At 33.3% G+C, this 14,969-nt stretch overlaps 1 protein-coding gene across 2 annotated transcripts in view; it reads right to left on the bottom strand.

Moving 5' to 3' along the window:
* LOC100369591 (autophagy-related protein 9A-like) overlaps positions 1-14,969 on the bottom strand; it is a 44,189-nt gene that overhangs the window by 28,804 nt on the left and 416 nt on the right. The window contains exons 2-13 of one of the 2 annotated variants that reach the window (XM_006825033.3): positions 14,603-14,695; positions 14,203-14,378; positions 11,015-11,123; positions 6,358-6,501; positions 5,446-5,581; positions 4,627-4,729; positions 3,337-3,436; positions 2,876-2,925; positions 2,690-2,774; positions 1,887-2,027; positions 872-934; positions 575-649 (exon numbers count right to left, since the gene is read on the bottom strand). In XM_006825033.3, the coding sequence (XP_006825096.2) occupies positions 575-649; positions 872-934; positions 1,887-2,027; positions 2,690-2,774; positions 2,876-2,925; positions 3,337-3,436; positions 4,627-4,729; positions 5,446-5,581; positions 6,358-6,501; positions 11,015-11,123; positions 14,203-14,314 (1,118 nt within the window). In that variant the 5' untranslated portion in view covers positions 14,315-14,378; positions 14,603-14,695. The remainder of the gene's footprint in view (positions 1-574; positions 650-871; positions 935-1,886; positions 2,028-2,689; positions 2,775-2,875; positions 2,926-3,336; positions 3,437-4,626; positions 4,730-5,445; positions 5,582-6,357; positions 6,502-11,014; positions 11,124-14,202; positions 14,379-14,602; positions 14,696-14,969) is intronic. The other variant, XM_085501052.1, reaches the window with a different exon arrangement.

The raw sequence follows: 14,969 nt of genomic DNA, 5'->3' as shown, positions 1-14,969 counted from the left end.
ATATTTCACTATCAATGCCTAGACAACTCGCTACTGCCAGGATATTTCACTATCAATACCTAGAAAACTCACTACAGCCAGGATATTTCACTATCAATGCCTAGAAAACTCACTACAGCCAAGCTATTTCACTATCAATGCCTAGAAAACTCACTACAGCCAGGATATTTCACTATCAATGCCTAGAAAACTCACTACAGCCAGGATATTTCACTATCAATGCCTAGACAACTCGCTACTGCCAGGATATTTCACTATCAATACCTAGAAAACTCACTACAGCCAGGATATTTCACTATCAATGCCTAGACAACTCGCTACAGCCAGGATATTTCACTATCAATGCTTAGAGAACTCACTACAGCCAGGATATTTCACTATCAATGCCTAGACAACTCGCTACTGCCAGGATATTTCACTATCAATGCCTAGACAACTCACTACAGCCAGAATATTTCACTATCAATGCTTAGACAACTCACTACAGCCATGATATTTCACTATCAATGCCTAGACAACTCACTACCGCCAGGATATTTCACTATCAATGCCTAGACATTTCATTAACACTTACTGGGCAACAACAGCCAACATTTCTGATACAAAGACATCCATATATTTACTGGATGGTTTATATCCTCTTGCCAATCTATAAATAAGAACACAACACATATTAATATTGTTAATGTAAATCTCAACACGTTAACACATCCATTTTTAATTTAAAAAGAAACACAATGTGGCTCCATTTTGTCAGTCATTGTCTATCTTAAAACACACTTCTGTTGCTGTATTTCATTATTTTAAGAAGTGAGATTGGACACCCTAAGTTAATGAAAATGATCCATACCATACCCCCCAATACACTTACCTTGCTTGAAATTCATGGTCAAGTTCATTAAAATGTCTAAGATATAGTCGGCCGTAGTTGGACCTGAAAAACAAGTGACATAACTTTTAGAATTTGTCTGCTTACCTATAGTGAATAGTTTTCAAACTTTGTGGGGAGAAAACAATATTTTGGGTTAAAGTTTTCACACATTGTATATAAAATAGAGTCCATTCAAATGTTTACATGCTCAATTCTTTGGTGCAAAGTACCCAAAATAGAGTTTATATATTTATATTTTAATTTCTTGGTTTGTCATGACATTGAACTTACATTTTCTTCAGTAGAGATTGGTGAGGTCCCTCTAGCTATAAAGAAATGAGGTGAGGACTCCCTAGCTATAGTAGTAATGTGGTAAGGACCACTTAGCTATACAAGTAATATACTAAGGGCTGCGAGCAATGCAAGTAATGAGATGAATTCCTCAAGCTATGCCTAGAACTGCCCAGCTAAGTAAGTAATGATGCAAGGGCTCTGAACAAGGCAGGTAATGTAATGAGAGCCTGTAGCTAAGTAAGTAATGTAGTTATAGTACTCTGGGATATCATCAGACAACCAGAGAGACTAGATAAATGACCAATAAATATGGAAAAATGTAAACTTGATATTTGTACACTGGTTGTTATGATATCTCAAAATTGTTCTCAGGGATGTAAAACAAATTGTTAAAAATTCCCCAAGTCAGTTTTCTGCGTGATAATATTTTTCTATCATATCTAAGTTCATCTATTTTGTGAGATTTGGAGAAAACATGCGATTGTGTTCACCAACATTTAGCTGAACTAAACCTTGACAATGTCACCTATGAAAACTATTCAGTGGTCTGACACCTTGCTATACACAATATGTACTGAAGCCCACTTAGGTATATCCATAATGATGTGTTGGCCTCCTTAGTAATGTCATAATTGTTATCACAACTTGACACATATTTTTGTAAGACATAATGAAACAAATACTGAGAAGAACGCCAACTCCATTGGTATTTCTAACTTACCATCTACGAGCACCCAGAGTGCCAGGTTGTCGTTTAATAAGATCAGCGTAACTGAAGAAAGAATACAGTATTTGCCACAAAAATATGAACGGGGATAACAAGAAATTTGCAATACCAATCCATAATATCCGTCGAGATAGCCTGAAAAACAGAGAAGGATGAGTCCAACTATGAATATATTGTGAGTATTCTAATTTTGGTATCATATTTGGAATATATTTCAATGCCTAAATTTGAGTCCAATTTAGGTTTTTCTTAGGTGCTGATACCTACTGAAGAACGAAATGTTTTATCGTGACTTAACTTTGTTAAACACTTCATCAATGCTCAGTTTAACACCCAAAAAATAATAATTTCCTGTTTTTCAAAAAATAATTTTTGTTCATCAATTCCATTCTACTGCAACATTGATAAATCACTTTCGTGTTGCGTCTAACATAAATGATATTTGAATATTCCTCGTGATTACACCGGAGTAGCATCAATCCCAATTCAAAACTCTGGTGGTAATCACTTGTGTATGCTACCAGTATATATACCAGTAATTACTTAGCTCAGCTGACATAATTAAATATACACTATATACTCAGTTAAATGAACACTAGACACATGATACATTATGTAGTAATGCCATAATACTAATTTATTAACTAATAAAATATTCTATGACTATTAGGAAAAAAAACAAAAGATTCAAAGTACCTTGCCACTGAGGGCTCATGCTGAATTAAAAGTCGGGTAATGATCCACATTGAAATGTACACTTAATTTATTGTTTTATTTAAAGCCAATCATACACTTACATTTTGGCCAGTTCTTGTCGTTTACCACTTCTCTTATAATCTTCTCTCAGATGCCAGTTATTCTCAAAAGGAGACCATGGACCCCCTAAATTTGAGTAAAAACCAATGTTAAATAAAGTTACACATTCATGATGCAAAGTTTATTACAAAAGAGATACTTATCAAAGTTAAAATTAAACAACTTACAAAATAATATCATCTCCAAATTATACTTGTAGCCATTTGTAAGAAAGATTCTGTAAACAAAAACACAAATTCTTATTTTGTGTTGGATACACAGTTATATTTTATGAAATATGCAAAATATATAATGTAAATATATAGACTTGACACCTCTGTTCCAAACACAAACGAAAAAGATTACATCCCAAATAAATTGCATCCTAAAGTTAATTGACCATTAATAGACCAACATTATAAATTCATTTCTTGTGAAATATATTAATAATATTTATTTATATATTTTTCAAAGAAACCATCATGAACATCAGATTTTGCAAATAAATATCAATTTCTATCACATCTGCTAAACAGTTTGGCTTGAACCATTAGACAGTGAGGTTGCTATTTAACGTCAAAGTCATAGCAAGTACAATGCCCTTCCATCATGTGAATTATAATATGCATGTACATTTATGTATACTTACATATCGCCAACAAATGGAAGAAATATTCTGATTGGTAACAACTCTTTATTCACCATGGCAACCATGTAATTTTTAAAACGCAATATTCTATGGTAAATATCTGTGAAAATGAATTTAGTTGCATGTTAATACAAATTTAATCAGATTAACTTGTCCATCAGTTGGGAATCTTGGATATGAATTAATAATAATATGAGGTTATTATGAGGATACCGAAAAGTATACACAAAGACAGTACAGTACTGTCTGAGTGCAAACTTTGCAGTACCCTCATAATAACCTTATTATTATACATCTTTTCCTCACAAGGATACATCATAGTTTAGAACAGATTTAGCGAACTTCATTGTGTGGAGTCTGGTCAAACCCGGGTGGCAGCCATGTTTGTTTTTTATTATTAGAGGACGCTCATGTGTGTAATCGCTCCATATCTGGAATTCCCATTTCCTAATATGGTAGGATGAAAATACCCAGTGCAATAACACAAAATTACCCCTCGCTGTAACTTATGGCATAACGGTAACAGATGTATAATAATAGTTTATACGAGTACTGTAAAAGCCAAAATACAAAATACAGAATGGCTAGTCATATTATTCATCACAGTTTCACACCATATTTTGTATTAAGGCACAGGGTCACATAGAAATCCAGGAATAAACAAGTAAACAAGCCTTAGTTTGATGATGTGAGTGAGTAGTCTAATATTGCCAGTGCCAGTACAGATGATCATGATGATACTGTTTTTTGATTTTATTTATTTTGTTTTAAATGTTCTACGTGTAGAATATCCCTGCTTTTCAAGTAACATTGTCATCTATGGGAGTGAACTTTTATAAGCCTGAGTGACACATGTTTATTTTTTGAAAAAAAATCTGGATGCAGTTAATTTTGATTCACACAGACTTTTACATTTACATTTTTCTCAAATATACAGAATTCTGATAGCAAATCTGATACAATTTTGAAAAAGACCATTTTTGTGAAAGGTCACAAAGCAAAAGGGTTAAACTACAGTCATCAAACTACCCGGGTTAGGGTAGTGTAAATTACTTATGTCAATGGCGCCCTCTTTGGGTGGGATGTGATAAATAAAAGTTTATTAGACAGTTACTGGCATTTTCCATTTTTAAATACAATTTAATGTCTCCAAATGTTGCTCACAAAGTCAGATGGAGGAAACCTGTACCTTACACTGTAAATAACTGCAATATCGTAAATTTACTGCGAAAAATTCACAAAACCTCATGAACATTATCAAATTATGAGATAGATAACAATGCCACTTACCTAACTCTGTTAGTTCAGCTTTGTGTATACACATCTGCTGTTCCTTCTGTACTTGTTGTACTTTCTTTAGTACTTCATGCCAAGTAGTGTTTAGCAACTCTTCCTGTGATATGAATACATCAAGCACTTATAAGGCATATATACTGACTGTGTGAAATCAAACTAGTATTTGATTGTCGTTTTCACCGTGCTTCACACTTTTACTGTTTAAAATGACTGCCATTGCCATTTAATTCTACAATCATGTTATAACTGACAACCACTTAAAAAATATAATTTGAATTATTCATTTAACAATTCAGTCACCTCCAATTAATATTTATTACATTAAGAGAAGAACTACAGTAATGTGTTCATTACGAGAATTCCGTAAAGTATGCACAAATGCAGTATGGTAATTGTATAGGCTGATGTGTATCAGTGATTGATGCAATCCTGTACCGCCTTTTTGCTTAAATTGCGGTATTCTCATAATAACCTTATTATTTTACATCTTTTCTACTTTCAGTCATAATATAGTGAGATACAACAGTCAAAATGCCAGTGAAAAAAGTATTTAATGTATACACCATCGTTTGCGTTCAATGGTGTGATTCCATTTCCATTACTCACTACAGTTTTTTTTCATCCAATGTAAACAATGGAAATGTGACATAAATATGAAGAACATTTTCAAATAAAGAAAATATTTGAATATATCTATAACACTTTTAAACACATACTGTACAAGATTTTATGAACAGATGAATTCTATTGTTTTCCCTGCCAGATATATGCTAATGTAACAAGTCTTACTGTGAAAATATCAAGTGTACTTACCGTGCTTATTTTTAACGCATTCGTGTAGAATGATTTAATTTCCCAAAATTGGAAAAAATGATAAATAACTTTGACAAGCCTGAGTATCCAGAATACTCCAGCAATAATAATACAGATAACGATGATAGGATCCAAACTAGAAAATAAAAAAAAAATTACTTGCATGTAAAATACAGTTTTAGTTTGCTTGGTTGCTTAGTTACCATGTACACAAAGAGTAAGAGGGAGAAGGATTGTTATTGATTCACTTGTGATCAGGAGAAATGAGAAGTTTTATGTTTACCATATGGTACATTTTACTTTTATATCGACTTGAGTTTTATACTACTACCGTAAATCTGATGATTTTGTTTTGTAGACATCTAGATTACATTTAGCAGTTCGTGAAATATTCTTAATATATTGAAAATTTATACAAGAAAGCAGGACATAATATGGTATGCGTACATGTAGGTACACTGTAAGGCATCTGTGAAAGTCAACAGTTAGGAATATATATTCAGCTTGTGAAAAACAGGAAATGAGATGTTAAGTTGCATGTGTACATTCAATCACACACATATTTTGTGTGTGTTACAGTTATACTGCTAAATATGTGGTTATTGTGTTAGCCGTACATGTTGGGCTGTACAACCATATCTTTAGCAATAGAAAATTAGAAAATACAATGTGCTAACCTGACTAGGTCCAGTCAATCCCCCCCCCAGTCACATGCACAAGTGAATGATTAACTGCCAGTCATAATGCATGTCAGGAATAAACAGAATTTAAAAGGTTAATGGCATGGTTAGAAAAGTTTCACCATGCGCACATAAACCACCATAGATGTAGGATATCTACATTGTTTATATCTGAATAGGTTCAAAGCATATCTGGCTACAGGTCACTTCTAGGATTGTATTAGTGGCTTACCTGCTGGTACACTGGTCTAGTGGTATTATAGCATCACCCAACGTCACTTTCTCCTTTGGGTCATCTTTTGATTCGCCGAACAACACAGCATAGTCAACACATTGAAGGAGAAATGTTGAAAACAGCACAATAAATATAAATTGTCTGCAAAATAAAATGTTTTATTTCTTCAGATTAATTTTATTTCAATAAGGTTACATGTCCTTCCATGAGTTATTACATTCATAGGCAATGTTTTCTAAATTTAGATTAAGTTAGAAGTAAGGTTAGGTTGTAAGCCTACTCATAAGTTATGAGAAAATCAGTAATAAATCACATGACAATGTTCATTGGTTTATTGTGTACAATCATGAAGTTATTGTCCCATGATACATCAAAATAGCTATTGTTCATGTGTTACAGTGATATTTTTTGAGAAACTTTGCCTAATTTTTTTCAAAAATTTTTAGAACAATTTCATAGAACACAATTTAATTTTAAGATATATAGTTTTGTTTATAGTAATACAGCTGGAATATAAACATGTCAGGAATATGATTATGATGATTGTTTAACATTTAAATGATTGACATTTGTATCTGATCATCAAACAAGTATTGAGAGATATTGCTCTGGAACAGCATTAATTAAGACAAAATCAGCCATTTTGAATACATGTATAATGAATATTTAAAATTTGAACATAATCAGTCACAGCAAGTCAGAGATATGGCACTAGAACCATATTTATTAAAACAAAATGGCCACCAGTCGGCCATTTTGAATCTTATCTGACAAACAAAAGAATGTGCATTAAGGTCCTATGATGTCCAACGTATATACCAAGTTTGAACAAAATCCATCTGCAAACAGCCGAGAAATGCTTGATTTTGATGATTTTTAGAACAAAAATGGCCGCCATTCGGCCATTTTGAATCAGATTGTGAAACAAATTGATGTGCATATGTATAATATCATGTTAGATGTATGTGTGAAGTTTGATTGTGATTGATCTAGGCATTTCTAAGATACAGATCTGGACGCACGCACGCACAGAGGTCAAAACATAAGTCTCCGTTTTCAGACTGCGTTCAAGCGGGGACTGAAAAAAAAGTACCCCATCATATAATTTTTTCAGCCTATGTCACCAGCCTAAACTTTAAGATACGGCATAGTATCCCTGCTATAAGAACCTATGGTAAAAGTGTTAGTATACTGCAAAAATGGCAACTATCAACTAAAATAAAATAATCATTTCCTCCAAAATTAGGCTGATTACATATATTTCAATAGGAGACTAATGCTATATTCACATGTTACACTATCATAAATACATGACGTAAAATCAGTGCTTTTACACCGACATAAACTGTCGCACCTTGATCAAACTCTGAAACAAAGTATATATGGCCTAACGTCAGCCATGTTTATCCATTATACAAAACATATATACATAAGAAAGATATGTAACATTGTAAACATAAGGAACACTGACAACACTTATCATATGTTGATGAGAGGGAGTATAATCCACTATTATTTCCCTAATTATTACTGTGATATTCGTTTGTATTATTGATTCAATATTATTCAATTGTGTTTCAGTGCTATCTTATATTGTTATTGTGTTTCAATCGTCTTTATTACATGTTTATCTCGAAGAGAACGAGCACAAAATAACGATAGCAGACGCCATTTCAATGCTATTGTCCTATTAACCAATCATAGCTCATAGCACTATGAACCAAACAGCACCAAGCCTGCTAACATTTGTTACGATGGCTGATCCTACCAAGGCTATAAAAGGCCTGAATACTTGTTCTAGCGCACGAGTACATGTAACCTTCTCCAGTGAGGAGTAATAAAATCAGTTTCTTCGTATCGTTTATTTGTTTCCTTTGATCGACAGTACCTTGTTTTACGCGCCTTGAACTTTACGCTCGTTCGGGTTAAGATACATGTAAGTGTGAAACCCTATTCTCAATTCCCCCCACATCATACACCAATTTACAGTATACATGTATACAGTCATTCCAGTCTGTCATTTGAATATCCAGGCACTAGAATGGGGTCAAGGATATCACATGATAGTCACATGATCAAGATATGTGTCACAAGTTATCAAATGACAGATATTTCAGTTTCTAAAGAAAGAAAATAATACTTGGCAAGAAGTTTGTGAAAAACAAAATTAGACTAAGTGAAAAGTGAATACATATATTTTTGTTCTTCGTTTTAGATTCGAGACAAACTGGCATTTGGAAGGTACTATAAAATCATTAATATCACTATGTTCAGCATCTTCACTAGTCTGAAGTACTTGGATTTTCCAGTGAATCAATGTAACATTATAGTCAACTTCATTCTCATCAGAGAGAATAGAATAATTAAAACTTCATGAATGATAAATGGTTCTTGGTATACTGTAAAAACTTTAAAAAATTTGGACCACTTTTAAATAATTATTTTTTTCAAAACAGTTGAGTTTTAAGAATACAAAATTATGTTTTGAGTTAAAATCAGTGATTACAAAAACATTAGGTGGCACACATGGTGTAATACTTGCTCTCAGAAAGCAACATTTTTTTCAAAACACAATCATTTGTGATATTCATAGCTAAAAGCAGACTATGCATAAGACTTGGAAGACTTATTAAATTTTTTTGTTTAGGTAAAATACATTTAATTTGTTATTATCACGAAAGCTGTTAAAACTCTTTTAGTACAGTTTACCTCTTAAAAAGTGCTAATCACTTCTTTAAAAACACATCAAACCGTGAAATCAACACCAACAGGTCGTACTTCATTGGATTCATTCTTTGCACTTGTCAGTACTCAGAATGTATCGATAGTATTATGCGGTTTTCTGATCGGTTAATAGCATTCCTGACCTATCAGGTCAGAGGACACCATAATAGGTCAATCGCAGTCTGGAAAACATGGCGAAATTTAGCACAATTCAGTGACCAGTGATTCAGTGATTTCAAAGGCCAACAAATTATAAGAAAATCTGCAAACTAGAGTAATTGATAGCATAATTAGATCAAGTTCAAATCCATGAAGACAATTATTTAATTAGTAATTGAAATAGTTCTTTTTTTTTTCTGTTATATTGCTGATGAAAAGACTTACATTTTGTATTTGTTTATAAAACTGAATCAATTGTTTCAAGAATACTGATCATGAATTTAAATACGGAAAGCTATCTAAACTAGAAAAAGAAAAATTTTCATGCATTTTAAATGTTTAATAAGTCAATAAAAACAAATTCTATGCACGGGCCAAGCTTATTTTTCCATGAGATGATTAGTGAACCAAAAATGATTCAGTGGAGTGATACCTAAACACAGTGCTAGGTCATCCATAGACTAATCACGACCAGCTGACTACATCATGTGACACTTTGTTTACAAACATTGATGTCTGGTATTAATACTCAAATGCCACAGGATGTGCATTTCTGTTTTCATTTCCTGATTACAAAGTACGTACAATCAAAATGCAGTGACGTGGAAAATATGAAATACTATATGTGACAATCTGTTTTTCAAAATCATTATGAGTATGCAAATTTTGTTATTGTTATTTTAAAATTGTCAAAAATTTTTGATTTTTTCTTTTCTTTCAATATTGAGAAAAAAAATGTGACATATACCAGTACAATTTTTACTGAAACAATGACCAAAAATATAAAAAAAATAATATATATTACCATAACTCCAATCATAGACCATTGTGTTTCTAAGATCTACATTTTGTATGCTACAATTAAGTTGAAAATTCACTTGTATGAATGAGAACAGCCACATGAATGAAATAGGATCATGGATTTCCGATATGATGGAGAAAATACAAATATTAAATAAAACATAACTATTAAAACCTTGTCCATTGAGAATCTAGATTATATAATAAGTGGAGGGATGCAAACAAACTAATGATGTATAATCTTTACTTTGCATGGCAAAGACTCCTGAAACAATGCAATAATTTATCTACGCATATTGCGCAAACAATACAGGCTAAAATTTACAGTTAAAAATAGCATTTTTACCAAAAACAAAAAAAATATTTACTACAATTAGAAATTATTTATGTCACAAAATGAAAAAATCTGTCAGAGGGACACCCAAGGTGGGCACATGTAAAATACCAAAGCAATTGAGCAGGTCATTTTAAAGAAGAAGTCGAAAATAGCATTTTTTACCCAAAATGACAAAAATATTCACTAAAATTAGAGATTTGATGATATCATCACGAAATAAATCTGAAAGAGGTCCACCCAAGGTACATACATGTATATACAAAGTATCAAAGAAAGTAGACATGACATTTTCACGAAGAAGTCATATGTAAAAATGACGCTGATAGACAATCAGTAATATGAACAGCTCTGCTCTACTAAGTCGACAGCAGAGCTAAAAAATACCAGTAATAGTACAGCAACATATCTAAGCAAAATTCTTTCAGAAAATCCTCTCAAGCATGTTCCTCAATTAATACTACAAGTACTATATATATTTTGTCTATGCTATGAAAGATATAGGGATATCAGATGAATATAAAATCTTTGTATTTTAAATTACCAGTAAATGTTATTAAATTAAAATTTATTTCTTTTAATTTAGATTTAGATAAAAACAAACATAAAGAGGATTACACTATAAATTCTACTTACACAAGTTCAAAGACTTCAGACAACATCATACATGAGAAGCCATGCTTCTGGTGATAGTGGTATACCCTGGCAAAAAACTCATCCAAGTTTTCAATGTGGTTCCAGCGTGCTAGAAAACAAATTAACACATCACATACAATGTGAACATAACTGTCATTGATAGTATAGCTGAGGTTTCAAAACTAACTACCGGTACACTGTTACTATAACCGAACACTGTTGGATACAATACTGCAATACATACTTTAAAGCGAACCTAAATGCGGCCTTAATTTATAGTTGTGTATATTCTAAACTGTATTCGAAATAATATTGCAGTGGTTTAATTTTGTTTTAATTATAACTGTAGCTTGGATAGGCATTTGAAGTGCTTGCCATGGAGGTCTTTCATGGAGGGGAATAATTAACGAACGAACATATTTAACATCCGGGTACTTTTCAAAGCTATGACGTTTTAGTATCTGATCGCATTCGTATACGCCATTGTACATAGCCGTTCATGCTGCCAAGCATCGTGTACTATTAGTATAAACTCAACTTTTATATGCACAATGTGCTTTTTAAAACTTGGGTTAGAGCCTTATGCGTTTGAACCACAGTATTCTGAGAGTGAAAGCCCAATTGCGTTAAAGTACTGTACTTCCCTGATCGCAAGCCCCTCTCGAGTATGAAGCCCATCCCTATGTTTTTACTTGGTATTTATCGAGTTGAGGGCATTCACGATTATAAGCCCAGAGTGTTTTTACTGGGCGTCGACGATATTCTTTAAAATATGCCTGTAAAAGGTGTGTTTCATTTCATAATAATCGTGATTGGCATGTTAGTTTGGTTCATGCTTTTAGTTTTATGAGAAAACTCGCATTAATTTCAAGTTCAGAGTGCATGGCGAACGTACACAACGTGATTCACATCGTTTCTATTCTGTCATTTACTCAGGATGAACATCGATGTTGCAATTCTGGAGTAATTCATATTTCTTTGAGTAGTAGCCTTCGAAAAGCCAAAAATGTGATCGTCAAGACGTGTACCTGGTTATCGGGCATGGTTTACTTTGAGACTATCATGAAAGGCCTAGGGTTTGAACGACGAGACATGTTGGCGACCGAGAAAGGTGTTTAAATTCTTCCTCCACACTCAGTTTACCCACGGTTACTATTAACCGTCGTTTATATTTCGGAAATTGCGAATCGCCAGTTTTTAGGGAAAAAAATCATCGTTTTTTCGTTGCAATCAGTGCTACAGATCGCATTTTAACATTGCGGTAATTCACTTCCGCATTGCGCTAAAAAATCATCGTCAATAATCGGAAAATTTCATCATTACGACACATCATTTTGATTGGTTAATGAAAGACATGACCTGTTATGTCAAAGGAAGTTGTTCCAGGTCAAATCGTGCTGAAAAACCTCATGGTGGAAAATTGTTTTGCGTCGAGAGTTTGCGTACGATCGAAAACATACCAAAACGAAGATAATGATAAATGCCTTCATCCACTATTTTCTCACAGACCCTACCCATTATTTCACCGTAAATTCAGACGGTATGTAAATCGTATTGTAATAAAATGTGTGTGTTTTTTATGAACATGTTTGTTTCTTCATTGTAAGTATCGTTCAAATCAATGACGCATTTTTTTTCAAAAATAAGTATTATTTTCCCGAGCCCGGCGTGGTGAACGAATATTTCTTTTGGATAATTTTTCGTTGTTTGCAAGATGGTTACAGTGTTTAACCCCAAAACAAAATATTTTTTTCTGAGTTGGTCCTCGAGTACAAGCTCATCCCTTACTTTTCCCTTACATGTTCATGCCTCCGGGCTTATGATCAGGGAAGTACGGTATACTGTGACGATTCAGATCAGTCCAGTGTGAGTGATGAGAGTATATCGTCGACGATGCCCCTTGTTCGGATGAAAGTTTTATTTCAAATTACACGGAAGTCTGTGAACAATCTGCTTGGTGTTCCTGTGACACTTGTCCCATGATTTGCCAGTGCAGCCTTGTGAATACATGGACGAAAATGTTTCCATCACCACCCTACGAACTCAAGATTGCATACTCCAGCATCCATACTTTGAATAATTTGCACGCCGCACAGTGCAGTACTGGAAACAGCATTTATTAGACAGTTAGACAAAAAACAAAACAAAATGCCTGTCTCGATCAATCGCACATCCATAATGTTTGTATGTTGATATGCTTGTAAATAACATTAACGTAAAAGTCGAAACAACCTAGACTAGAAGTCAATTCACCAGTCCAGCTAACTATGGCTCCCTAAGTTGCTTATATTTAATCAGATACTATTTCGTCATCATGCTTTGTTACCTTACCTGTTTATACCTCATGAGGGCGTTTTTTTATGGCAAGATGGCGCAAACGGAAGTCCTTCGCAGGTTTATGGTTTCTCATATTTAAATCATCATAACTCTGAAGATAATCATTTTATTATTTTTTTTTTTTCAAATTTATAATCAATATACATAACTTGATAAATACAAACACCAAAATAGGCTCTATTTAGTTCCCCTTTAACTACCGGGTAAATAGGAATTCTTTTAACTACAGTATGCAGATTTGAAGAAATACAAGTTACCCAGGTATAGTAACAAACTGGTAATAACCTAAGGTTTTTATTATAAAAAAATTTTTTTTTTTTTTTAAAAGTTAGATGACTGACCACAGATTAAAATCCAAATTATACTAAGATGCAACTGAAATGGGTATTTGGAAAATGAAAATGTACATGCATTGCTGTTTTTTTCTGTAATATTTGTCTTTGAAGTGGCTTAGATGATATTTGGTTGGTTCTTATATCTTTTCAGATGCAACTGTTTATTATGTCAAGTTTAGCTAACTTGTAGCAGTCAAGTGGAGCATTATTTGTCAATGGATTACTCGTATATATTTACATCAATGGCTGCAACTGTCTTAGAAGCAACATGACCTCTCTGGGATAGTAAGTAACTACTTACACAATACAACTCACTAGTGTGCTGAATCAGCAATAGTGAATGGTTCCCTGCAGAGATTTGTGCAAGGCAAGTATTGTATTTCAAGTTCAGAGGGACCACAAAAGGAGGGACCTTGAGAAGTATAGTAATGTTATGCTTACACCTAGATTAGTAGATACAGTCTGATACAGACTCACAAATCTCAATGTATGTAATAAATAATAAGTATAATGTACCTTTTCCATTTTCTGGTACGTGGATATTTAAATCCCTTTCGTGTGGTGGTAATTCTGATTCCTCATCATAATAAGAATCTAAACGACGATAACTAGTCTCCAAGTGAGCCATATTTACACTGTGATTACACCACACTCCTCCCCAGGGAGTATTGAGAGTCCACTAATTATTTAATCTGGAAAAAATAAAAAAATGTCTTGTGAATGTGTTCAGTTAAACACATAATGTACATGATTATGTGATGTTCATAGTCTTATACATAACATTAGAAAATACCCTTCATTCGAATAGATAGGGTATACATACACTCATATTTCTTTGTACTGGTGATCAACATGGTGTGAAAGACTATGGCCACTTCGCCACGAAGGTCACCAGATGCCACCTTTGTTCTCTCACCTTATTGTTATTTTTGTCTTTGTTTCACATTCAATTTAATCAACCAGTCTGATCGTTTAATCCAGTCCAAAGATAAGAGATCTTGTGGCATAACTACAATGTATGTAATAAATATTAGTACTAACGTCATTAATGTTGACAAACCCACAAAATATACCGGTAATGGATTAATAGAATATAATATATTACCGGTGTTTTAATGAGAGAATACGTCTCATGGCTACCAATGAAGATAAATCATTGTGTCCGGGGCGTTTCTCAGTGAAAGCCTCACCAGTCAATAATGAGGCACAGGCAAATACTACGAACCTGTAAGGCCGGGCTCACTACTTCCGTGGAAATGACACTACAATTTAATGAATCAATA

The sequence above is a fragment of the Saccoglossus kowalevskii genome, chromosome 7 (assembly GCF_978046115.1).
Source record: "Saccoglossus kowalevskii chromosome 7, keSacKowa6.1, whole genome shotgun sequence".
NCBI classification, from domain to species: Eukaryota; Metazoa; Hemichordata; class Enteropneusta; family Harrimaniidae; genus Saccoglossus; species Saccoglossus kowalevskii.
Note: the sequence above shows the minus strand (reverse complement) of the source record. Positions and strands in the feature narration are given on the sequence as shown.